The 27,699-nt window shown below is 43.1% G+C and overlaps 1 protein-coding gene across 1 annotated transcript; it reads right to left on the minus strand.

Annotated features, from left to right (window-relative positions):
* LOC146175798 (protein-cysteine N-palmitoyltransferase HHAT-like) lies at positions 1–27,699 on the minus strand. Its single transcript, XM_084582157.1, has 12 exons — positions 27,206–27,699; positions 27,007–27,116; positions 26,822–26,889; positions 26,628–26,738; positions 25,895–26,089; positions 24,443–24,655; positions 22,225–22,340; positions 16,548–16,754; positions 12,891–12,926; positions 8,089–8,293; positions 6,104–6,245; positions 1–609 (listed from the first exon to the last, which is right to left on the minus strand). Exons 1-12 carry the CDS (start codon positions 27,268–27,270, stop codon positions 509–511), a joined length of 1,569 nt encoding a protein of 522 aa, XP_084438283.1. The 5' UTR covers positions 27,271–27,699; the 3' UTR covers positions 1–508.

Raw genomic sequence — 27,699 nt, forward strand, 5'->3', positions numbered from 1 at the left:
CCCGAAGACATGGCATGGCAAATGGTTTGGAAAAAATGTGTAACCTTTATTTTATTGTACAAATGACTAAACGGTAGATGGCCGTCCATGCAATACCAGGCAAAAGCGTTATTAGGTGTCCAGACTATATAAATATACGAATCTAACAAGCAAAATAATGCAACATACCCTTAATTCACTTACATTATGTACAATGATTTCGCAGTGTCAGCAAACAAAACCTCCCAATTTTTCTTTTACCTTTCTTTGGCTAAGCCACCTTCCGTGGTGTAACCTGTAAGCAGTCTTCAATGAGTATAAAACGTAATAAGTAAGAAAACCTAGGTTTACACTATTAAATGCACTCATTTCTCACCTCTCTGGGATAGGCTCGGGACACATTTGCAAATGATTACCTCTTCTGTGTTAATGATGACAGGCAGTATAACAGGCTTTCTTGTTTTTGTGGCACCTGATCACAGAGTGAGAAAAAAAATTTGCAAAACTACAACAGCTTCGCAGCAAAATGCTAAGACTTCTTTTTTTTCATCTCCCAGTCCATGATGTCAATGGAGACATGACAGCCGCAGTACATCACAAGCAGCGTTGGAACCAAAGGCAGAGGGTACCCTGAAAATAAAAAAAATTTGAGGGACCTTTCGGAAGCCTTTAAGGGTGAGACAAGACAGGGTTAGTTGCTCCTTTCTGTTGCTCTCTTTGCGAATCCTCATTCGCCTAGATGCACTTCACTGCTCATTTCACCACATATCTCTCAATGAAGTAGAGTCACCAAAATCTCATTGTGTACTATGGTTGTGGAATTACGTGTAGCACATTATTAACATGAATAGCAGCAGGCATTGCACGAAAAAACAGCAAATAATTGATTTATAATTAAACTTTTTGCATCATGCAGCTTCGGTTTCAAGTGTCGATTTGACGGCTCTGATGGTCACTGATGCTCCGAGATCATGTGAGGTATACTAAGGCTGCAATATGGTTACTGCTCTGCTAATATCAATTTGCACTAGCTCTTATGCAAGCCTGCCTAAAAGATAAAATAAATAAAGAAATGAATAAGCAGCAACTTATAATTGGAGTTTTTGCACATTTCAGATGATTTCAGAGTGTCAGATACAACACAGCTGCCATTGGCGGCTGCAAAAAAAAAAAAAAACTCGCAAGAAAAAAATTTAATTATATACTATTTCGGTGGTGTTGGTGAATTCCGTGTTGTAACCCACGGATACTATCACATTGCTTGCTATTCCAAAAAAAAAAAATGCGAACAAAACATTCTGCTGCCTCTAGTCCATTAACTTGTGCGTTTTGCTATTATTCCACACATACTCATTATCATACAGTCATAAGACACCTCGTTATGTGAAAGACCATTTGACATAGACATAAAGCTCTACTATAATCAAACCGTACGAATAAACGTGCATGGCATAGGGGTCTCCAGCCATACTTAACAGTCCATAGTGTACCGAGGGTTAAATTTCCATCTAATCCTTCCCGTTTTAAAGGAGCTACCTGAGTTGGGGGGCAGGTGCTGTGCGCTCCTGCCAACTCGGCCCAATCATGTGGTCCTGTGTCACCCCACAACCCAATGAGAGGTAAGTGCCTGGTCCTGTCAACTATAACTGGCCAGAGGTACACCCATAACTTTATTGATCCCCCAATCAGCGCTTTCCCTGATGTTTGTCTCTCTGAAGCCAAATTGATAGAAGCTGTCAACTTGGGAGGCACTTTTGTGATGAAAATCAAATCCCCTGAGGCCCTTGCATCCTTAGATCCCGATTGAGACACGCTACTACAGTTGAACCCCTTTATAAGAGGCATGCACTGGGGAGCACTTTTTGTCTCTTATATGAGAGGCCCCTTATAAGCAGGGTACCACGTTTATACTTTTTAACAAGACCTCATTTCGGTGCAGGCATCTTGCGGCTAAAATACGCAAAAGAGAATGATACATCATGTCGCAAAAGCGTTATTATAGCTTTCATTTACATATTGCATTTGCTTGGTGGACCACCACACTGACTACACCTTGCAACTTTCTTACATTTATTTACTGCTGAAATAGTTGTAAATCGTCTGCTTCATGGCTGCATTGATGCTGTTCAACACAGCCTCTCCAAGCTTGAAAATCAGGCCAAGAGCCTCATGGCCGATGTGCAAACTATGTTTGCAGCGATTGCAAAGTGCGATTGTGATGTGACTTGGCACCGCAACTAGCGATTCGCAACTAAGTTATGTGTCTGGTAGCACTCAGTTCAGTTCAGTCGTTCAGTCGTGTCCGACTCTTCGTGACCCTATTGACCATGTCACGCCACGCTTTCCGGTCTCTCACTATCTTCCTAACATCACATAACTTCATCTGCAGTGCCTCGAGGATGCCATCTAACCATCGCGTTCGCTGCCTACCCCTTCTCCGGCGACCCTCAACCTTTCCCAACATCAAATCTTTCTCCAGCGACTCCTCTTTTCTCATCTCTTCTCTCTTCTCTTCTCATCAGCACTACAAGAATTCAATTTAAAAAAAAAAGCCACGAAATTGTAAAAATAACTAGCTTACCACCAAGGTTTTAGAAGCAGCCAAAGCTATAAAACATCACCAGCAGCAATATCCCACAGAAATTTATGCTTGTTTGACAAAGGGTAACAGTGGCTGTGAGTAACAAGTCTGTCTGCGAGTGTCGCTATTGAGATGAAAAATGAATGAAAAGCAAACGAGGCATTTCTGAGTGGATTCGAAACTGGTTGAACAGCAAACAGAGCAATTATTTGTCCTCACCAGAGCAGAACCACTTGTGTTTTTATGTAATTTGTTTTGATCTCGCTTTCTAGACACAATGACTTGTTAATGTCCGCGCCATCAGCTGAGCACTTTCTTTGCATTTACTATATAGATTTGTCACTCATACTGAAATGCAACATAATAGACAATTTTCACTATATTCTTCAGACTAGTGGACACACCTATGATAATTTGTGATAGGAAGCTCTACAAATTGGAGAACCCAACGCGCACTCCCAATGCTCGCATATGCAGTCACACTTGTGCTCTTCGTGGCAAGCCTGAAGAGCTTCTCTATGTTGCATTCCCACTGCAGGGGCTTCTTTTAGTCAATTCATAGCTGACTGACCTGTTCTTTGTTTTCTGAAGTTGTAATTAATAATAACGGCACAGGTGTGTCTCTCTTTTATATTCCCCGTAGCAGCTACTGAACCTGGCGATGGATGGTGCCGTATATATTGTTAAAATGTCTGTTATAAGCAAGACTGAGTACCAAACTTTAAGGCTAATTTGTCCTTTATAGCCAGTTGTCTTCTACATCCAATGTCTGTTAAAAAGGAGGTCCAATTAATGAAACTCATAGGGTGGCCAACCATTTGGGTGAATGGTGTCTCTTATACACGATTGTCTGTTACATCAGTGTCTCTTATAACGGGGTTCAACTGTATTAGGCCAGGCAATACAGGCAAATTCATACGGCTTCATTTAAGTGGAGCTTTATATCTATGTCTGATGGTCTTCATATAGTGTGAAGATTACATCTAATGCCAACGAGTATGTGCAACCCAAAATCTAAACTGAAGTGTAAGTGCAGCTAATTTGTATTTGGACTGATGACGCTAAATCGGCTGTCATTTATTAGCTCACAATGTAGAAGCCAGATTTTTGCTGTAGAATGGAGCCCAGTGATTTCCCTACATACCACCTTGTTCTTTTTAAGGCACTCCCTTAACTTAAACAATTTTTTTTTTTTCAATGGCCAGAGACGGCTACTGCTACTCCTCGAAGTTCAATGACGCTTCCCCAGTCTGCTACTTTAAAAATTTAGGCATCCTGCCAATTACAACAACTGTAGAAACCCTTGAGGAGGCCTTTAGCAGCGTTGCATTAGAACAGATTTTTTGAGGGTACCTGAAAGTAGGAGTCAACAATGCAAACGCAGGGCTGCAACAGCTCAAATATGATTTTTAGCAATTTTAGGAGCAGCAAAATCTTAGTTTTGGAGCAGTAAAATCCAGATTCGGAGCAGCTTAGATGAAAAAAAAAATACTGCAATTTGAAGCATGATTTCAAATTTTGGAGCCATTAAATATGGAAGAAGCCTTACTTTTGGCACAAAACATGAAAAGATGTGAATATCGAACTGTATGAATATGATCCAAAGGAAATCTAGCAAAGGCCACCCATCATCGGCGCTGCGTGTACCTATTTTTTTAAATAAGCAGTTTGTACTGCAAGGTATGCTATCACACTAAAAAAAAAAAGAAAAATGTGAGCCACAAAACCGAGGAGGTTAATTTTTCAAGCTTCCCGGACTGAAAGAAAAAAAAAAAAGGAAAAAGATAGAAAATATGAATTTACTTTTTTCTGCATCTATCGCAGTCTTACAACGGGACCTTATCTTGCTCGCAAGACCCATAAAACAATGTTTTACTGTCTGCAAAATCCACAGCTTGTGTTGTGTGAGGGCAGTTTCAGAAGAGCTCAATTTGAAGCTGTGATTGCGATCAGCCTGTTCTCAAAAGCGAGCCCAGTACAAAAACAAAACAAAAACAGAATGTTGATTCAAAAGTGGACACAAAAAAAAAAGGACAAAATGTAAAGAAAAACGGCAACCAAAAGGCGAAAGGGCAAATGCCGAAAGCAGATAAAAGCTAGTCGTAAGCAAAGACAACTGATGTGAGCGCGTCTTCAGCCCATGATTTACGCTTTCAATGGGCTGGCGATGACTCTGTTTTAGACACAATATTTTGATTAAGGGGAGGTAGGCAATTACTCGGGATAATAGGTTATATATTTTGTGCACAGAGCACACTTTATAGTACTTTGACATTACAGCATCCATAAATGCTTATTTTTTGGCAGTCTTGGGCTCCACTGTGGCGTTATGGAATTCAATGCTGCTGCGCGTTTCCTGACCTGCTGACGCCTGAAATAAATTTCACATGTACCACCTTAGCACTAACACAGAAGCCATAGCCTACACTATTTGATGACGAGAAAGTGAGTCCAGTGACGAGACGCAGCATAAGAACAAAGTTGCTGTACATGAATGGCCCAGCAAAATACCGAAAACTTTCAAGAGCAGCATAAAAAGCTAGAGCTACACCCACTAAAAGCATGCAGCACCTAAAACACAGTGTTGAAGTATTGCTCCAAAATCACAAGTACCACAACGGCCCTTTTTGCAGCGCGACATAGTAGTGGTGCCGATCCTTACAAACAACCCCTTTCCGTTATGAAGATGCTTCATGTACCACACGAGCTGTGACCCGTGCGGCGAAGCACCTTCAAACCACAACTGTTCAGCGTACTCAAAGAGTGTAGGAAGCATTTGGACGCAAGAGAGAAAACTATGAGTGCGTATTAGAATGGCATGATGGCATCTCAAAATAAAACTAATTAAAATGCCAGTGACGCACGTTGCAGTATCTGAAACGTCACGACTGGCAATATCACAGCCGCAGATAGTCGTCCCTGTGTACGGCAAATTTCTGCGGTTTCTTAGGACATTTTAGTGCAGCGTGTGGCACAAATTCAACAAATTTCATGCTTATGCCGCAGAAACATGTAGCTGTATCAAAATGTGTGCACCCCGCACATACTGTCATGCACAAGCCCTGTCTAACATTGGCAATACTAGCGTGCCTGGTTTTCAGACAGTAGTCAGCATAAGTTTAGACTTACTGGCCATGACAGTGGCTCAGAATGTTCAGCACTCTCAGAGAATCTCATGTGCTGTTTGCTAGCCCTCCTTGACAAGTCATAAGAAAGCAGCAGATATATTTGCGGCCCACAGGGGTACTGTAAAAGCTCGATATAACAAACTAAGATAAGTATTACACAGTATTTGATATACCAAACTCGTTATATTGCTTTCCCCATTCTGCAGTAAGGATCGCTAGAGTTGTCATTGCTTCACTGAGTAAATTATGCTGCTCTTGCATGCGCTTTTGATTAGGTCTTACATTACGAATTTCACCTATAACAAAATATTTTACCTCGTTAGCTATAATAATCTTCGAGTGCAGTAAGAAGCATTGTGAACTAGCGAACTGCCGTGCCAAGGTTGCATTCAAGAAGCGAAACAATAATTCTTACCGAGTATTACTCTCCTAAGGAAGATAAGTCCAATCTCCACATTGCTGAGGAAGAATATACACGAGAACATGGAGAAGAGAAAGTGTGGTGCTGAGATGAGAGCCCTGAGGAACCGTAACCGCATTCCGGTGAAGAAAGTTTTCTGAAAGAATGAACAGTCATTAGCAAGGCGCGTGACCTGAATCATGAACAAGGAACATGCATATCTGAAGCAATGACACAGAATTAAACCTGTCAACACGACTGGGTCAGTTAGAATACAATCCTCATTTAAACTTGACTCTATAGCAGTGTACTAAAAGCTAGATAGTGTTAACAGTGGCAGCGTTTATCCCAATGACAAATTTAAAAAGAAAAAAAAAGAAACAAGTGCAGCTATGACGGAGGACAAGGATGGTCGCACTGTAATATCAACTCTGCAGTGGATGAGAAGTTGCCATTTTAAGGACCCAGAATGTAGACAAGGCAGATATACAACTGACAACTATTTAAGGCTTTGTTATGACCGTTTTTAGGCCAGATCTGCAAGTGTATGAATCCCACATTTTCAGCCTGCATGTGGGCATGGGTGGAAGGGTGTTTTAAGATCACTTTTCGGCCTGCGGGTCAGCTGGAGGATTCCATCGTTTTGATTGGTGCGCTCTGCATCGCCACTCGTCTAACTAAATGCGGGGGCGTAGGCATGTGTGTAGTCAAGCATTAAGATAATTTGCAGTTAAAATACATCCATTGCATCACCTCTTTTAAAGCTGTACAATTTTTCTGTCGAAGATAAAAGTGTAATCAGTTAAGATGCAACCAACATCCACTGATTCTAATGTTCATGACCAAAACTTTGTAACGCTGCAGGCGACATTAAACATCTGAAACAGAATCGTGATGAATGCTGCACATTTGCACCATTTCTATTCCTGAAAAACAGAGATTCTTCGCATTTAATACAATCGTGGACTTCCCATTCAGACACTAGTCTCGACTTGAAACCAACCATATGAAACCATTCTCGCAAGGGTCTATAATTTTTGTCCACAAATAATCGAAAAGTGTCTCCACAAAAAGCAACCCTGTTTCCAAACTCGCAATGGTGACACAATTCTTTTTGCAAATTCTCAGGGCCAAGGAGGAAATAGGTTAACAGCTTCGTCTGCTGGCAATCAATGATCAATAATTTTAAACTGGGAAATTCACAGTGATTTTCATTGCCACATTCCATCCTTCCCTTAGGATATGGCTTGGGTGTCCATTGAGAATTGTGACAGATACCAGGCCTTTCCTTTCTCATAAACGAATTTACAATTTTTACAAGAAGTTTATGTAATTTACCCTAAATTATTTAGCAATGATAAAATCATCCTTTGTTCCATACAGCACACTGCAGTGTTTTTACAAGTAGTGAATCATCTTTAATCATCTTTGATTTGAAGAACTTTTATCCATGTACAGTCATTACAACTGTAATGTAAACAGGCCTTCTTGGTGCCTCCCTACTTTAACAGTTGTTATGAACTGGTAAATGCATGCTAACGGTAGCACTGCTGCTAGTATAGTAGCTGTTCACCTATTCAACACATAAGTAATGACGATGAAAAACCTAACTTAAGCTGGACAAGATGCAATGGTTAATTAGAAAAGAAAAAAAAGTGATTTAACGAAGGTTCATTCAACAAAAGTAAGCCTAGACAGTGCTCAGTTCCAATGATAAAATGCAGAATATTCACTTCATACTGCTTACCAGCCCAGCAGCAAAGTTAGAATACAGAAAATGGAACCATGCCATCGTGTCCGGACTCGTTACCAAATCTAATTCAAAATATATGAGCTTACAAGAAAAACACCCATTTCTCATTCACATGTATCACCACTGCCAAAAATTTACAAGGTGACATTTTTTTTTTCTAACGGTCTCCCATGGTAGCCCAACCTTTTAAGTGAGGTACTCAGAGAGATTGACTACGATGGAAAAACGGGAAGAGAAACGAGCGAACCTCAATGCTCCGCCAGGTCTCCTGCTTCCTGGCGAGTTCCGTCAGGAGCTCGGCCGAGATTCCGAGAAAGTTCAGAGTGCACCACACCACCACGGCCTTGTCCATGCCGTGCCAGGAGCAGACAAAGGCAAAGCTGGCCGCCGCGCCCATCAGGCGGTGCTCCAGTGACCAGCCACCACGGGCCGCTATAGGCCTGTATATGTACCTGCAGGAGGGCGCACATGCTCAATTTAACTTAATTAAGTCAATTAAACCTAATTAAAATGCCTTGCGCTGTCATCAATGCAGTTAGTACGCTCTAATTTATTGCTATTCTTTGATACGGCTGCCGGCTCAGCATCGTGACGGGGTACATAGTAGCTTTGCAAGCAGACATAATTTTGATAGTACACTGTTTATGCATGTCACACAATAAAAAGTAACCTTCTACATCGCCAGCATTTGCCATACAAGCCAAAAAAGGTTGAAGAAGTTTAATATTGATGCCAGTGTGAAGAGGACAATGAAGAGAAGCAGAAGATGACGAAGTTCCCGTCTCGCGGACCGGACGTCCCTAGACTAAGCCAACAGCGGCTCTTTGTGTTACCGGCTCTGCGGCCTTCAGATGCCTTTTTGCCAACGTGACAATATGACAATCTGTTGTCTAATACAATTCATGAGTACACACAGATCTTTGAAAAAAGGCAAAGATTATTGTGCTCAATCCAGAATTTTGCTGCATGTGGAAATGGGCTGTCGTAGTGTGAAGAGCACAGAATGGCACTCGGCTTCCGAAAACAGGCATCCGGGCACCATTTCAACGGTGTTTCATATCAGCTTCCTCGTCTTGCAGAAACATGTGCGCGAGATCAGCGCACAGTAAAGATGAAGAATGCTCCACGTCAATATGTTATGCAAGAAAGCTGTGCATAGACGATGTAAGCAAGCACGTCAAGCTATAACACCAAAACTGGTCACATTAGTAAGATTTACAGTAGAGAAAAAACAGGGAGCGCCATACATAAAAGATATTTAACAGTGATGCATAATGATGCTAGTGTACAGATTTATCTTTATGATGTCCACTAGGAATGATTCAGCAATGTTCCTTCAAAGCTGCTACCCTCAGATACAAATCATGGAACAGAGTAAAGCTTAGGCCTGGCTTAGGCCTGGCTTAGGCCTGGCTTAGGCCTGGCTTAGGCCTGGCTTAGGCCTGGCTTAGGCCTGGCTTAGGCCTGGCTTAGGCCTGGCTTAGGCCTGGCTTAGGCCTGGCTTAGGCCTGGCTTAGGCCTGGCTTAGGCCTGGCTTAGCAGCTGGCTCAAGCCTGGCTCAAGCAGCTGACTAGACTTTCTAGCAGCTGTCCTATGTGACTATGTTGCATTTGGAAACCAGATGTGTCATTTTGCCAAATGCACCAAAACCTGCAGCACTCTGTGGTGCATATTCTTCTGTTCGCCAAGCACCACTGAACGGTGGGTTTTCCTCTGATTCAAAGGTGGCACCAAAATATTTGCAATCAGCACTGTTGATACTGCACGCTCAAGTGAAAACACACTATTTTTCCTACTGTGGCAGCAAAGGGTTTTCAACAATTCCTTCATTGCAAGGGATAAAGGTCGAATTAAAGGGCTATAGACACCAAATTTTCGTGGCATTTTTCTTCTTGTTAATGATGCCTAACTCATTCCTGCATATCAATACGGGCACAGTTTTTGCCTATACAACCGCTAAATAATTTATAATTGAATTTTAATTTCTCACCAGTTTCGGTTTCAACAGCCGAGAGATGGCAGTGACGTCACAATCATGTCTTTATGCGTTGCATGAAAAAACAGTGATATGATCACTCATTCTTCGCCTGTAGTGATTCCTGTTCTTGAGGCAGGCTGGCTTTATCACTGTAGTGAATTCAAATGACACAGCAATCATTATATCGCTGTATTTTCATCTCTCGCATGACCTAGACTTGACTGTGACGTCACAGTCATTGCTCAGCTGTTGAAGCCAAAACAGGCGAGAAAAGAAATCTGATTATAAATTATTCAGCAGTCGTAGACAAATGTGATGTGGTGATCCGTGTACAGCAATGTCCTAGGCATCATTACAAATGATAAAACACGAACCCAAAAATTAGGTGTCTATAATCCTTTAATCGTTGCATTTTATCCTGTTGTTAATATTTGTGTTAAAAATTTTCATCATTTGTTGCTGCAGTCAATATAGCAGGTTATTTATGTTTTTGTCACAATGGCCTATTAGTGTACGAATACGAGATACACACAATGGAGTGCAGTGCAAGCTCCAACTTCGAGCCGGCAAAGGCACTGTTAGTTATGCTGGATATGGGCAAAATAGCTTGTGAAGTTGACGCTACAAAGCAGTCCCTCTTAACAACACTGGCAGATCTGGACGACTTAATGATGTCTGATCAAAGGCATTCTTGACCATCATTGTGCCCACTGTAGGCCCCTTCCAAGGATAAGAATGCGTTCGTGCGGTTCCTCAAGGTGAGGACATAGCCTGAATGCCTACAAGAGCGCAAAGGTTTCTTGCTCATGCCTCTGCACATTATTTTCTTTCTAAATGTCCCTCCTTTCATTCAGACCAGTTGCTATTGCAGTCAAAACCACACATATTGAGATCAAAGCGGATCGCAAAATGGCTTGGTTCGTAATGTTTAATGCTCAAAAGCGACACGGCTACGAAGGTGATAAATGTGAACCCTGCTATACTTTTAATGTGACAGCATTAAAGGCTCTTTCTGCAAAAAATCTGGCATTGTCAGCACTGTGAACGAAAAACCGCGGGCTTGGTTCTGGCAGATGACATGGCCAAGCACCGATTCGCCAATGGGTTGCATGACGTAACGCGACCATATGATACCAAAAATTTGAGGTGGAAGGTTGGGATAAGCAAGGCTCTCAAAAGCCGAGTCAGGCACGCTACCTGAAGGCCACACGGGCAAGTTTGTATGGTTTGGTTGAAGCAAGGCTTTACCTATGCTGGGTGGTCACTTGCCGTCAGTCGCTAGATAGCATGGTAGCTTAGGACTGTATGCTAATAAGAATGTGTGAGAGATATCAGAGGCACAATTAAAGGGATTGGCAATCAAACGAGCACAGACTACATAATTTGAATCAGGCACTAGCTATAGGTATCCCATCAACCCTCTCTGTGGCGCAAAAAATTTTAGGCTAGCTTCATTAGCATCGAACATACGGGTGATCGAAAATCATGCTCCTCCTCTCCCTCAACTCAATGCATGCCAGTGCGCAAAAAAAAAAAAAAAAAAAAAGAAAAACGAGTCACGACGGCACTTCACTACGCCATGTCCCACTTGCCTAACTTGAGAGCGTCCAATGAGCAGGTTCGTTCAGCAGCTTCACTAACATCAGTGGGGAGGCTTGCACATGGCGATGTGCCACCCAAATCTGCTGCAAGTGGTCGTCACTACCACTTTTTATAACTATTTTCAAATTAGCAGCTCCACGTAAACCTTACTAATCTGACTCGAATACTCACAAAGACCACCTCTATGAATTGCCTGCGTTAGAATTTTACCCCAAGTAGCATTTCAGGAGCCCTTTAAATATCCTCTATAATTTTTGCATGAAATTTTCAAGAGAATATTCAAACCGTTTGATACAAGCAATAACTTCATATATTGGGATCAACCATACTTCTCGTTATTACACAGCAGCAACCGAGATGACAGCCAAGGCAATTTTTTCTCCTTTTTATCTTTTATGTACCCTCTCCCTCAGAGAGCAACTGAGACAAATGTTTCAGTGCTCTGACATTAATTGTAAATATGGGCAATTTATTTCTTTTCCTGGTGTCTATTCTTGGAACAGCATGGGAAGAGCAGCTATTCCGTGGCTCTCATTTTGAAACTAAAGTTATATCTTCCACAAGTCTTCATTCTGTAGTCAAACCTACTATGCTAAGACCCGCGTTCAATTCGTGCTTCCCCACCAAATCAATTGCTTTTATGTCGGAAGAGGATGATGCTTTATCATACTGTCAAGTGGTATGATGCATAAAATTATACGGTGTACTTATGGTTTTCTGCATGCACTGCAATGAAGCATCCTGGGGCTGTTTGTAACGAGGCTCCACTGCTACTGCGCTGCATTACGAAATGGGAGCAGTGGAATTTGCGATTTTGGAGTCATTCCTCAACTCCTTGACAGTGTGTGTGAAATAAAAGCGCTTGACGAGGCCATAAAAAATCATTGCTGTCACTTAACTTTCATCTCAAATGTATAAACAACCACATGTTGTAGGAGGGCATTTATCAAGTAAAATTTCTGCCGTGCAAACGGTTTTCAGTAATGTTTAAGAGCCATTCGATAATTTGAACTTTCATGTAATTCAAACATTTACTGTATTCGCAATGTGGTCGCCACTTTCTTTCTTTCCCTCGAATTTTTTTTCTTTTTTTTTTACTGTTTGTGTTTCTGAAAAGCAACATTTTCCTTTTTGTGCAATACTACCACTAGCACAGCGCCTACTTATGCGGCATAGTTATGCTTTCAGAACGTTCCGTTTTTCACCATGATTTGGTGCTATTGAACATCTTGCGTTCAGGCAAGGCCAATGTAAACATCATGCACTCTAGTGCTAGCTAGACACTGATGCATAAACAGTCAACAAACAATCTGGTGCAGTGCCACGCGCTGGAAATGGGTCCACAAAGAAAAGCGTCTTGTGTGGCGTTATTTGGTTTATAAAATATAAATAAAAACTTTTTACCGAATTTATCGAGTTATTTGCTACAATCCTGCCCTTGAAAGTAAGCACACAAGAATTGCTCTCACCTTTGTATCCAGAGGTAGAGCCCTCGGTCAAAATGCCTGCAAAAAATAGTTTAGAAAAATAACCTGCGGAGATCAACATGCATGATTGTGTGGTTGAGATTTAACTGCTGTAGATATAACTGTGCATGGTATAATGCCCCATTGCACCACTAATGCTGTACCACTTTGCTTCCACTGTTTTGTAGAATATTCCAGCAAATAATACATACAGTCATAGCCACCTGTAACAACACTGATTAGAACAATAAAAAAAAGAAACAGAAAAATGTACCACAGTGCACCATAAGCATAACCATGTGCTCTATGGCAAAATAAATTGCTCATAACAATGCAGTCACAACACAATATCAGTTATAACAATTATACCTGGTCACTGAGAGCCAACCTTAAAACGCGGGATCGAATCCCGGCCTTGGCGGCCACTTTTCCATGAAAGCGAAAAGCAAGGCGCCTGTGTGCTGTGCGATGTCAGTGCACGTTAAAGAACCCCAGGTGGTCGAAATTTCTGAAGTCCTCTACTACGGCGTCTCTCATAGCCTCAGTCCCTTTGGGACGTTAAACCCCACAAACTAAACCAAGCCAAACCAACCTTAAAAGAAACTCAAATCCCAGAAACCATACAGCCACATCAGCCAACAACGCTAACAATGCAAAACTGCATCGAGCTGGTGCAGTGAGAATGAAAAATGGATGAAAAATGGCCCATAATCGCACACACGGAGGCACTGGACCCACTTAGTATGCTTACACACGAGGGAAACACAGTGGAGGAGAAAGGACACTCTTCTCTGTGCCAATGACAAAAAAGAACGAGGCAGGGAGTGCTGCCCTATTTCCCCTTATTCTTCATCAAGTATTGAAAAAAAATGGCACCTATTCTTCACCTATTCTTTGTAGGAGGGCTACTGCTTTTTTAGTGCGTAGCACTACTAGCCGCAATCACGGATTTCGCCGATGCTTGTCCGAAGCCACTCACACTCTCTCTTTTCGTGAGTTTGAAGTGGACAAAGAAAAGGTGGCGAAGTGTGCTTCGCGCGGCTCAGCGTTGAGAAGGCAGAGTGGCTGCACAGCTGCAGCAGAAGCCACTCTCTCTCTCTGTATCCATCCGTCCCTCCGTGAACTTGAAGAGGAGGAAGGGAAAGTGGCGACGCCTGCATCACACGACTTAACACTGAGGGGGCGGAGCGGCCGCATAGATGCACCCAGTGAGAGAGCGGCATGTCTATTGCGGGCGTGGCGGCCATCGCTAGGCAGTGTTGCATAAGCGTGTGTTACTCCGGAGTGAGCAGTCGTGTGTTGCTCGCACATCCTCAACTTCGGCATTTTTCCCCTCGCATCAGTCACTCCTCAGCCTTCACGGATAGTAGACGTTCATGCGCGGTGCTCCTTCGATCTCGGCTCCGAGCCGCTCGCCGCGTCGTGAAGCAGCTTGTGCACACCTCCGTGCCGGCGCTCGCCTTCAAGCGCATTTCGCTCTTTCTTCTCTCTTTCTCTTCCTCTATGATCCGACCCCAGACCTTTCGGCCGCAGAGCAGTACATTGTAAAGGGGTATACCCAGGGGCTCTACTTATGAGCCATACTATGTGGCTCGTAATGTATTCCGAGGTTTCCAAACTTGCTGAGGGCAAGATTGTCCATCCTACCCTCTCCAATAGCTAGGTATTCCACGATTGTTAATGAAGTCATAATATACGGCTTAAAGTCAAACCCTCTAGGCTCTAAACTTTTGACAAAGGCTGTACATTGTGCCTGTTTTCACTCATTTCTGAAAGTGGTGTAAGGAAAACTGAGGACGCGGCTGCGCCACGCATTTGCTTCGCGTCGCAATGAATAAAGCCGGGTATCTGGCACTGCAGCGCAGGCTCGCCGTGCTCGACGTGCTGTAGTACAACGGTTACGAAGGCAGCGGGATCGTGAGTCTACCGATTCTGATATTGCAGCTAAATGGTGCAAGAATCTAGAAGCACAAAGAATGAGGAAACATGCCGAGCGTGCTCAGGAAACTGCTCTATACACTGAGCGTCATTGTAAAACGAATGCCGAAGCGAAGAGAAACAAACGTGCGGTAGAAGCTCCAGGACAACGGCTGCGCGACTGCAAGCGATGGAAAGGTATAGCAGGGATAAGCAGTGGTAACGCACCTACTTCGCATTTAATTAACTTTGCAAATCGGCCATGATTTTTTTTCCTTTTGTTTTGTTTGTCTGTTATGACGTTCCCTTGGTCTTCTAAGCTCATAAGATTTCCAGTAAGAAATGGCAAACCAAACTCTTACATTTTTGTCAGAAGGTGACACAAATGTTGCAGAAGACAAAGCGAATGAAAGAGGAAGCATTGGACGCTGAGCGCAATGTTCTGAAAGACCGAAAGAAGGGCAAAAAGAGTGTGAGACTCGGTAAGCAAGTATGGCATACTACTGACCGCCCTCTGCACTATTTACAACCTACCTAAAAGCAAAAGTTGTGAGACGTGGACAAGCATTCAGCATAAGGCTTAAAAAGACATAAAAGAAGGCAAAGGCCCATCCTTGGAAGGCACTGAGCAACCGCACCAGCCCAGCAAGCCACCACCCACACTCCTGGCACTCTGCCAAGTTCGCCAACCCTCCCCCAGTCACCCCATCACTGGAGGTAACGCACACAGTGAAGTTTTCGCTGCACGTAATCTTGGCGCCCTGCAAAGATATACACTATACTGCGACGGCGCGCAAGGTAGGGACGCGGTAACGACAAGTGTTTCTTCTTTTAATTTGTTGGCGCGCTGCGAAGATATACACTATACTGCGACGGCGCGCAAGGTAGGGACGCGGTAACGACAAGTGTTTCTTCTTTTAATTTGTTGGCGCGCTGCGAAGATATACACTATACTGCGACGGCGCGCAAGGTAGGGACGCGCTAACGACAAACGCTTTTTTTTAATTTGTTGACTGCAAATGCAAAAGGCAGGTTCATTATGCGTGTAAATAGGGTACATGCACGTGAGGCCTGAACAATTGCCGCACAAAAGTAGCCGTGCCAGCATGGGTGATGCGCTCTCTCTTTGCTCACATAATAAAAACAAAACAATGATGCGGTCGCATTCGTTTGCTATCGCCCATTATCCTCCTAATGTACAAAACATCTAGTACCCTTGTTAGTTTGCTAGCACTATTATTGTAGAATTTCTTGCTTATTTCCTGAATTCGTAATTTACAAGCACCCATCTACCAGCGGTATTCCACTAACCTTGTACTTTATTTGGGCAGCTAGAACATGGAAACCTTGAAGTAACGAAATTCGCGATTTAACGAAATTTCCAGCTGCAAGTTAGACTTTGTTATATCGAGGTTCAACTTACAATACTACATGCCAGCCAAATGACACTACAAAACTACTTTGCCTTATCACTATCACAGCAAGCAGGAATGATCATAGAGCTTGCACAAGTGATGAGTTTGAATCAAGCAGAATGGAACTTTCTGAAATGCAATTTCGAGCGCAATAAATGCATCTTTTACTGACAAACAAACATCAATGCACCCAGAAAGGGCCGTAGAATCCAGTTTTTTTTTACAGACAACTAAACTTGAACATGACTGTCTATTACAAAGAAAGGAAGGATGTGCAGCTCTTTGATGTTGCCTCCTCGAGAGAAAGGGTTCAGTCCCTGTGACCCACCTCCAGAGATAAGAGCAGAGATGAATCCGGCTCACACACTTGGGCGGTGGAGGCAGGTCAAGGCCTTCCAGACCGGCCATTGATGAACCGAGGCCGTAGAGTATTCGGTATTTAAGGAAGAACAGCACCGTCAGGCAGATCCCTAGACCCAAGAGGCTGGAATCGTCCATCTCTTCCACAAGGTCAGGGTAGTATGCCAAGGCCGAACTGTACAACAAGTAAAAAGAAAACCGCACTGATAATATCCGCTGATGTTATCTGAAGTGCTGATGAACTCTGATTAAAGGGTTTCGAGACATTTCCTGCGACCTCTTTTTTTTTACACTGCAAGCTTCTGCCAGATGGATAACTGAAATCTTAGGCAATCAAGAACAATCAAATACCAAAATATAGGTCACTAATACATTATTTCCCAGCTATGAATATTTGGCTCCAGTGCTCCTGTTCCGTCGGTGGGACCGAATAATTATGACAGGTTTGTTCTGCAGCAGAACAGTAGTCACCCACAGGACAAGTCCATAATCAGCACCTGAGACTATGATGTCGAAAAAAAAGCAGCAGCAGCAGCAGCAACGTTGGTAGGCATTAGCCCTTGCACTACCCATTTTGAAAACAAAAGTTCAAAGCAAGTGTCTTTATTCCTTCTGAAAGTAGCCACAGGTAGTGCTATGGGTGAGATAAGGGAACCTAGCGTGGCACGAACACTTGCAGTCACTAATTACACTTGCACAATCACCAACAGCAATGTGTAGTGTCATCTGAGTAGATGAAGCTTGTTACTGGGCAGAGTTCAAAACATCCGTTTTATGACCCACTGTGTTCGGTTCGGTTTAGTTTGGTTTGTGGGGTTTAACGTCCCAAAGCGACTCAGGCTATGGGAACACTGTAGTGGGCTCCGGTAATTTTGATCACCTGGGTTCTTTAATGTACGTGTAATGCGAAAACTGCACTTGTCTGTTAAAATATTGAGGAACACTTTGACAAAGACAATAATTTGAATTATCGGTGTGTACCACTGTATATGCCCACTTAGTTAATAAGCATAGTTCTTCACAAGCTACTATACTAAAGAAATAGTAAAACTAAAAAGGTAACTTTCTTTTTAGAGCGAAGAAATAGCTCTTAGGTGCACTATGCACAGCAGCAATGTTAATGTTGTGCATCACTGAGTTGGCCCGAGACACTTAACTTGAAAATTAAGTGCAAAGTTTGAAAATTTGCTGTTGCTGCAATAAAAGTAGATGTTGAAACGTAGGGCGTCCAGTGTGAGGCACAGTTTCATGTAGATTGCAACTTTGAACTCCAGAAACTTTTCAAACCTGGTTTGGAGTACATAAAATAAACATTTACCGTGCGTGAATTGCAATGGTGGAAAAAGAAAGAAAAGGAAAAGCATTGATGAAAACGAAAACAATTGAAAAATGCCCGGTGACAATGCAACTTTCTTTTCAAAGGCCCACAAACATAGCATGTGAGAAAAAAAAAAGAAAAACACCGTTTCATTCAGAAAGCACTAATGTGCTACATTGTGGCATCAAATGCATGCGCAACTATATGCGATTATTTTTGAAGAAAAGAGGTAAGAGAAATTCGTATCAACAAGCCCACCTTTCTATGCTCGTATGCTCGTTATTACGATCGTGCCAATACCATGTTTGAACTGCAGCATACTATGCCACTGAAATTTTGTAGTGTCACTGATGGTGCAAACCAACACTTTCATTGTGTCATGGGTAACCAGTGGTCACTACACCGCACACAGAACATAACAGTGACACTTCTCCTGAAGCATCACCGCCCATTCACAGATCACAAGGTACTTTGCCTGCATGCGGCCGACAGAGTGTGTTGTGGCGATTTTTATGCGAGGCAGCAATAGGCGGATATTATTATGTAATCCTCTGATCCTAATGCTCATCCTTAACGATGCTTAGCCATCCCCGTAACAAAACTGTTTCAGTTGAATCATCATGTCATGGATTCATGCTGTGCAGCAGCCATGAATACTGCACCATATGATGAACAGTTCAAATTTTTTTAATTGCCCGCAAAAAGCGCACATTCCAGGTTGCCACTGCCATCTGTTGGCTGTTCCAAGAGGCTAGCATTGCTGGTGGCTCATTGGTGCATCACATCACACGTAAGAAAACGAGGGTGCTTAACCATGCACCACAACACGCAGGGACAAAGATTACAGTAATCAGCTCCATAGCTACCACGTTAAAGGGCCACTTTGTCGGTGACTGTGAGGCTTCGCCCTTGAATGTGTGGCCACAAACATTTTTTTAAAAGACTAATTATTAGAGATGTGCGAATATTCAAATACGAATAGAATAGTTCGATTCGTATTCTTATTCGAAAAACTGATATTCGAAATTTTCAGATGTACAAAAATTACCGAATATACAAATGATTTTTTGAATTCACTGCTGTTTTAGTGCACTGGGGGCTTCACCACAATGCATTACTGCATAGACTGCAGAGAAGCATCCTCAAAATAAAAAACGTTCACACTTTGGTTTCATTTCGAACGCAGACACACACCATGAAGGCGTTCATGAGATAAGATTACTGTCAAGCAAACATTTTTTCGCAGTTTTTTTCAGACCCATTCTATAAATGGGATATTTTTTCTGGTCCTTTGAAGGTGGAATTAATGAGTTTACTTCATTCAGCAGCAGTATAACAGCTCCATCCAGTTTAATGCAGGTGCTCCTTATACAACTGCCTAACCAGTATATGGAATACTGTCTAATTTATAATAAATTTTTTACCAGGTGATACACTTTCGTGCAATTTTATTTTAAATTTATTTTCAAACAACACGTGAATTCTGAACAAAACAAGATGAACAATGTTTGTCAAATTTAATTTTTCTTTTTTTTTTTTCACTGATCACATATTCAATATTCAAAGACAATTTTTTGCCACATTCATACTCTATTCATATTGAAAAGTTTCAGTATTCATACACCCCTTATTATTAGAGTGGTTACATCCATCGCAGTCAACAATTGCCATGTCCCTCTAGTTCCATTCCCTCTCAGAGGTTTTTCCCTCTCGTACCTGGCCATCTAGCCTCCACAAGCCAAATTCTCCTTCCTCTTCTGCGTTTGGCAGAAGGCGTGGAGTATGTCATATGCATACATCCTGACCCTGCCTTTAGAGAGATTTTCTTTCTTATTCCTTTTTGCCATCTCGCGTTAGTTGGGCTGAGTGGCTGATCTGTCTGCAAAGAGAGAGAGAAAAAAATTAGCTGTGGCTTAGCTTGTGGTCAAACCTGGAGTTAAGTGAAAGCAACCTGCATGGCTATGCTTAGGTTCAGCTTCAAAGTAAAGACATGGCTTTTGCGCATAGCAGTTTACCCTATGGTTTCAGCTTTATTTATGCCATAAGGGAATCACTTCATGTATGAGTACCCCTTGCCTCTTGTCATTGAACCTTCTGTCTTAGAAACTCGCTGTTGTCATTCGCCTCTACCAACTAACGAGTTATCTGTCTTCTTCGTTTACTTCTAGTTCTTTTTCTTCTTATTTTTCTCTGCTTCTTCTCCTTTTTGTTTTACATATTTTTCTTCTTCTTATTGCTCTTCTTTAACGTTTACTTCTTCGTTTCTTTCTTCTTTTTCTTCTTCGTCTTCCATGGTGCCATGGTAACACGGTGCTACGGTAACACAGCAACACGGTGCCATGCCGACGGCTTGAAAACCTGAGAGCACTCGAGTCGCTGTGAAAGCTTCAGTTCCTTGACACATTATTCGTTATTACAATCAGAAAGTTGGCAACCATGCTCCAAGTGAAAGGACCCCATTGTCTGTGCCCGTTGGGAAAGACTGGCCGAACACATGCACAACACGGCGACAAGCCTCGGCACAGTGAATCAAGAATGACAGAAGACTCTCCAGAGCTTCGCCTTCGACTTTGCAGCGCTGGTACGGAGAGATGCGTATCGTGCTCTTATAAAGGTGCACTTTGTGACCGTTTTTTTCATCGACAGCTCGCACTTTTGAGAGTGTGCACTAATGCCGTTTTTCTGCAGTGCAATCACTGCGGGCCAAAGCAGCACAGCTGTACCAATATTGGTACAGGATTGACATCGCATTGATCCTCTGGTGGGCCAACATTGCCAACACAGTACCAAGATTGGACCAATAGTTTGTGCTGCTTGCTTGTGTTGTGTCTTCGCTGTAATGTCTGCTAAGTACACAATGAGCGAACTACGGGTACGTAAGTGCTTGAGCAGATTGTGCGTGGCAAGTGTCAACATTGCAGGTAATGTATGCTACAGAGAAGTCCCAGAAGTTGTTACCAAGGCAGCTTGCAAATTTCCCAGAATCTGCTTGAACCTAAGAGTTCTAGGGGCAGCGTACTTTGAGATACACTAGTATGGCATCCAAACAGAAACAGAACTGCACAGATAAAGTGTCTCCAGCACTATTAATCATACTAGGAGAGTAAATACACTTTAGCATCCACTCAAGTGCAGCCACATAGCTACAGAGAAAAGCTATAGAGCTTTCTTAACCTCAAAGCTGAAGAAAATATTGTCCAGGTGAGCAATTTGCCCACACCCTGTCATTTAATCTGCTAATTTTGGTGTTTATCTGAAGATCGAGAAAAGTGACTTTCTTGCTTTCCTTACCAGCGTTTATCTCGAGGCCTCTGCCGACAGCTCCTGCTGACAATGATGAGGCATTAAAGGCTTTCGCCTTAAAATGCATGTATCTGCCATGATGATGCCATATAAACTGAAAACAAGCTTCCACTACACGGGTGCTGCATGTGTGAATATGCATGATGACGCCACGACGTAAACAACTACAAAAAAACCCTGATCTAAAGCCCTTCTAACACAAATTGCCACCTAACGCTTGTTGGAGTTCCCCTCACCAGCCCGCTGGAAACAAAAAGCTTCAGCACCGTGCCTGGCTTCAGCCGAGGTTTAGCAGTGAAGTTCTTTGCCTCCAGTAGCCGTGGGTCATGGACATAGTCATCCAGAACAAAGTGCCTCCCACAGACCCCCAACCATGCGTCTACTGTATGTGGAAATCCAGTGCATTGCAGCCGGATATGCTTTAATGCACAATTTTTTGGCAACTTGTGCCGACAACATTCCGTCATTTTCTCTGTACCATGAAGAACTCCTGAACTGCTGAACTTCAGAACAGCACGAAAAAGTGCGTGTGCGGAAGGAAGGCCATAGGAAAGGCACAGCACACAGAACACTCTAATATACATACAGACTCTGAGCAGAAACTCTATGTGTGCGAAAAGGGGAAGAGAAAAGTGCGCAGTGAGCCAGCGACACAATCAGTAGTCTGTGCCCACCCTAAAACTGTCATTCTGAAAAGATCAATGGATGCCGTCCTTGTTGGTACGTCATATCCAGGGCCTGACGGGTCAGCATAGAGGTTGAGGAGGTTGGATTTAAGAAGTGTGCATCGCTGTTGTATTTTGCATACACTATCTGCTTGTTTGTTCAAAACATTCAGACAAACCCCCAGAGCAACATTCTACTTAATTCTGACCCTACCACAGCCGAGAGATATGCAGCACAGAACTGTCGAACGTGATGTCAACACGCAAAACGCTGCTAGAAAGGGACACGGATGAATATCTGCAATTGTCATAAAGAGGTTCTATATTGTACCTCCCATTATCGTCAGGGATGAACTCACCTGTAGAACCAGTGTAGGAGGGCTTCCAGGAGAAAGAAGTATGCAGTGCACAGCCCAAGCTGTACAGCAGGACGAAGAACCCCTTGAGATGACCACGCTATTTTTGGTTTTGCTATCTGGGCAGTGAATGGAATAAAGCAAGAAGTACCTTAGCAAGAACTCCAACAACATAGGCACTTTTTTATGTGTGAAATTGCACTTTGTTTTTTTTCCACTTTTACTGCTCATACCAGCACCTGTCCGCTCAAATAAAGTGACCTCTGGCAAAAATGGCAACATATAGGTGAAGCCTCAGAGAATGAAGATTATACCCTCTGGAAGCATCAGCTGCCTCCCTACCATGCTTCCCTCAGTAGAGCATTGCCCAACCTGCTCAGCAAAACTATCCATCCATTCACAACGTCAACCTTCATAAATAAGCACCATTAATTATGCACCAGCCAGACTTTATCCTCACAAAGTTGCACCCGCTACTAGAAGCCCACACAGAAGCATGACAAGAAAGTGACAGCAAAAGAAAATTCAAAGACGCAGTCGAAAGGCACCACCCACCCACCTAATTATTTTAATACACCACTTCCAACCTCAAAAAGTGCTCACCCACCCTTTGCCCACCTTCACCGCTTCTGTGGGTTCTGCAAGCTCTCACTGGACTGCCCCATGCCACTACTTCCCCTGTTCCACTTCTAGCTACAAGAGTGGACCAGGCACAGTGACTAATTCATAAAAATCCATTTTAAAATGTTTGCTAATATTAGCTCGTTCCTCAGTTCTGCGCCGGCTCTCTCGTGAACATGGCAGCCTGCCGAGTTGCTCCGGTCATTATAAGTACATCTAGATGCTGACAAAAAGGTGAAAAGTAGGCATGGTGTACAGGCTTGGTGAGCCATGTTAGAGGTCTTGCATGTGTCACCATGCGTCATGTGTGAACGGCAGCGTTAGCCAAGTGAGAAAAAAAAAGTGTGCACATCGCAATGGGCTTAATTCCGGGCGTTTTGATGGCATTGGCGGAACCAGGGCAAAGTTGTGCTACCGATGAGACCAACTGCGGTGAAAAACCAGCATCTGCCGAAGTAGAAAAATACACCCACTTCATGCCGACACCAAAGCAGGGAGTGAAAGATAACCATTGAAAGCCGGTTCAGCCGTCCTGTAATTCTGTGTGCACCCCAGCCAACCGAGCCACATTGGTCTTATGACCCTTATGGCTGTAGTTTTCTGCATTCTTGCTCTCGCATACAGGATGAAGTTTCATTAATATTCTGACAATTCTTGTTTATATATTTTTTTTCATTCAATACCTGCAAAACATACCTTATTATATTCAAGTCCTTTTGTTTTCACTGCTTGGCACTTGCAGCGTCAAACCCCGCATTACAACTGTGCTTACGTTCCATTCAAGCAAAAGCGACACTCCTAGCTCTAAATTTCTCAGCAACGAATGTGTTTTTGCTGCCAAAGAAATACCAAGACAGACATAGAAGAGTATGTAGTATCAGCATTATCCCTGACATCACTGGTGCAGCTAAAAGAACACAAAGCGACATCACTCCCGCCGGGGTGGTGCAGTGATTATGGCGCTCGATTACTGCGCTCAAGGATGCGGGATCGAATCCCGGCCTCGGCAGCCGCTTTTCGATGGAGGCGAAAAGCAAGGCGCCTGTGTGCTGTGCGATGTCAGTACATGTTAAAGAACCCTAGGTGGTCACAATTTTCCAGAGTCCCCCACCACGGCGTCTTTCATAGCCTGAGTCGCTTTGGGACGTTAAACCCCACAAAACACAAACACACAAAGTGACATCATGAATAAACTCCTGCATCAAGCACAAACACACAAAGTGACATCATGAATAAACTCCTGCATCAAGCACCACCCATGCTGAGAACATTCGGTTCCTTCTCGGTGTTTGGCTGAGGAAGGGTCGGCCTATGTCACCTCGCAATCTACTTCAAGTATACCCTTTCTTCAATGAACTTGCATTCCCAACTCATTGCCGCATGAATGAAGCACTCTCCCCCGCAGCGTGTCAAGGTTCAATAAATGAAAAAAAAAAAAAGAAAATGAACGGAATGGTGTCTAGCATCATTTTATAAGAGTAATCTTAGTTTTTTTGGCAGTAAAGCATAGTGGCTAGGCTGTACACATTTTGTCACATGCAAGCATCTTGCGTTTCAAATGCTAGCCACTCGGTAACAACGGACTGGTACCAGGACATACCTGTGCGGCAAAGTCTGAGTAGTTCTGCAGCGGTCCCGTAAACAGCGCCGGCAAGTAGAGGACATAGGCAAGCGTTAAGTCAACCTTAGGGGACACTTGGGAGACAGGCGTTGATATGGCATCAACTGCAAAGCTGACACACCGAGCTGCTGTCCACGAAAGGGCCACTTGTGTGAGGAAAGTCTCCACGCTTCCATGGTACAAATAAACAGGCTGCAGTGGAAAAAAAGTGAAAGGAAAGAGAAATGCCTCATGAACTGCATGTACAGCGCTGTCATTTTCTGTCTGACATGCCTGGTATGAGTGGTATGTTTACAGGCAATGAACCACCATCATGAACACTGGTTCAAGACTGGTGTTCTCACACTATGTTCTCCGTGAAACTGTTGGGCTCCTTGGAGCACTTTTTCAGTTCCCCAAGCACTTAAATCCATGCATGCCTCGTTCCCTCCCCTCATTTCTTTTCTTTACCTCTTAAGTTTTTTTTTTATCTTACGACTGGTGATACTGTAACAAGAGACAGTTCCGTGTTCACACGAAGCCAAGGGAGGAGGTCAACAGAAGAGAACAAAATAAAGACACAAATCAAAAAGATAAGCAGACCAAACCATGTGCCTTAATGAGCAAACAATAAAACAAGCTGAGATGTGCTAAATCAATAGCAGGAATGCACCACGTCAGGCATGCAAAACTAAAGCAGGAAATTGTAACTAAACTGAACAGCTTCAGGTTTTATTGCAGCTTAGATATGACTACCCTTATTGTCTATTTTCATTTGCTTGTTGTGTAAGCATGAGTGCTTTAATGCGCCCAAAATGTCCTGACAAGGTTATACAATTTCGTTTAACAGAAATCATTAACAAGCAGCAAAGTTTGAGCCTTAAATGCAATTTAAAGTAGTAACAAGGCAAGGGCAAAGTTTCATCATTGATCACTGGATAAGGTGGAGATTTTTTAGCCTATTCTTGTTATGCTCCTAACGAAAATGTGAAAGTTCGACATCTGAATGCAATAACAATATTTAGCCATTTTTTGAGGGGCTGCATGTCTACATGTCCTTTTTTGCATGCAACTTAAAAAGTAGAAGATAGCCAAGTCGTGCCGAGTACCTAAACACCAACGGTGCACAAGATTGCTTTATTACCTGGTGGTCACCAGTGTAACAAGCTTGGCTGCTAGTGAACAACAGTGTGCAAGGATTTGGCTGAAATTAGGTGAGCCTACAGCCCTTCATGAATACAATTACAGCATACTCATCAAGATGTGCGCCTAATGTTGTAATAAACCTTGATTATTTTGTTGTCGCACATTGATGGGCATTCAAAGACTATGTCTGCAAGGCTCACACCTCTCCAAACATTACCTTGCCAAAGCCCCGGTTACTATCAGCGTTTCATGCCCAAAGAAAAAAACAAGGCTGTGTCCCGCAAAGAGTATAATACTGTCACATACCTTCAGGAATGTGAGAACAGGATAGGCGGAATGAATGATGACAGCAAGGCCAAGAAAGTAGCACGCAGTGATGTTTCTGTACCTTGCCGAGATGAAAAAGGCAATATACAAGGCGTACAATGATGCAGTTATCAACCAGCCGACATTGTAGAGCAGAAAGAATGTGCTGTATGCAGCGTAGAATGTGGGCAACCACTGTATTGAAAAGAGAGAAGAAATAAGAGATATTAGATGCAAGCACACAGGCACCAAAGACAGCGACGTCTGTTATAATGCTGTTTTCATCATGCCTATCGAAAAAAAGAGGTTTGCCTAACAATGTTTACATCCCTCCCAGTAGCTGCTGAAACTGAAAATTTGTGTAAAATACACTTGGGGCAGTAGAGTGCAGTTGAATGAACAAACGGTCTGAAACGACAGGTTGTTATGGCAAAAAAATCGTGCATGTGGATATGCTTCCCAAATTCTTCCATCAAAGAATATGCACTAACATTATGACCTATGTATTTATCTAACAAAAAGCACCCTCACAGTGCGACAAATGCATCAAACAGAGACGAAAATAAAAGTTCCTATTGGTTTCATTTAGTACCGTTGCTTTCCCATCAAGAAACTGAAACAATTAGCTATTACAACTGCAAAGAGCATCTCGACTCCATAAGTGACTGAAGAAATTCTTTCAAGAATTGTTTTGAACGTGCCAACGGCAGAGATTCTGAAGTGGTACACTTACGCCGTGGAATTTCCTAAAGAGGCAGTTGCTGACCAGCGGCTGTATTAACACCCAAAGCCAAAACTTGCGAATCGCAGTACTGTAACGGTACCACTCCTCATCGGCTGTGTCCTGCAGAGGCGGGACAAACCAAATAGTAAAATAGCATACAAGAAAACAAAATATGAATGGAATGAAAAACTCTTGCTCTTAACCTTGTCACGCGAAATGCCAAAGGAGCCGTCAACAAACTCGTCGGGGGCCGTCTCGGGCAAAGTGGAATCTGCGGGGTTAGCAAGAAAATCGGTAAAGCCGCTTTAAGTCAAACACTTTAAATGCGCCGCGCTTGGTATGGCTAGGAAAAATACAAATCGCTCAGCTGCGAGCTACTAATGCTTACTGGTTTTGCATGCCACGAAGCAGCCGAGAACGTAGAGCAGTCCGGATGTCCAGACTGACCAGTGAACAGTTTTCAGCACAATTTGCCATTTGCTCATGGTCGCTGTCAGCCTGTCAAAACACGTGTCGGAAAGGATTCGACACATCAAAGCTGTGCTGAAACGCAATTAAGTTGTTTAAATACGGAAATGCATCCTTACTTATTGGGTGTGGCTTTCAGCGACTGTGCTTTATCCGGCCGGGCGCCATCATTTGAACCCTTCATGACAGCTTTCAACGGAGCCAGTACACCATGCCGTCATTAGCAGGCTTCCAGACGCCGCATCAGACTGAGCTGGTTCCTTTCATCCGGTAAGCACAGTGAAGCTAAAGGCAGCTTCTAATATTTTGGGACGTTCGAGTTGGTTCTGTCCTAATGTCATGTAGAAGTAAGGCGGTGTTCAGCAACAGGTGGGGATGACACAAACTGCTGGGCAGCTGGCATCGAGAACTTGCGTGGGCAGCGTTAAAGACAAAAGTGAATACGCTCTACCGAGTCCCGACTGGACTACGTGAAATGTGAGCCGCTCATTAAGGCAGCGTTTTCGAGCCTTCCTTTACTAATTAGGTGAGTTACACAACTCCAAAACGGAAGCACATGGTCCTGCAAGTATCCAAACATGTATACAAAGGTAAATTCATAATAGAGCAGACG

Source organism: Amblyomma maculatum, chromosome 10 (assembly GCF_055883805.1).
Source record: "Amblyomma maculatum isolate TAMU_Amacu chromosome 10, ASM5588380v1, whole genome shotgun sequence".
Taxonomy (NCBI): Eukaryota; Metazoa; Arthropoda; class Arachnida; order Ixodida; family Ixodidae; genus Amblyomma; species Amblyomma maculatum.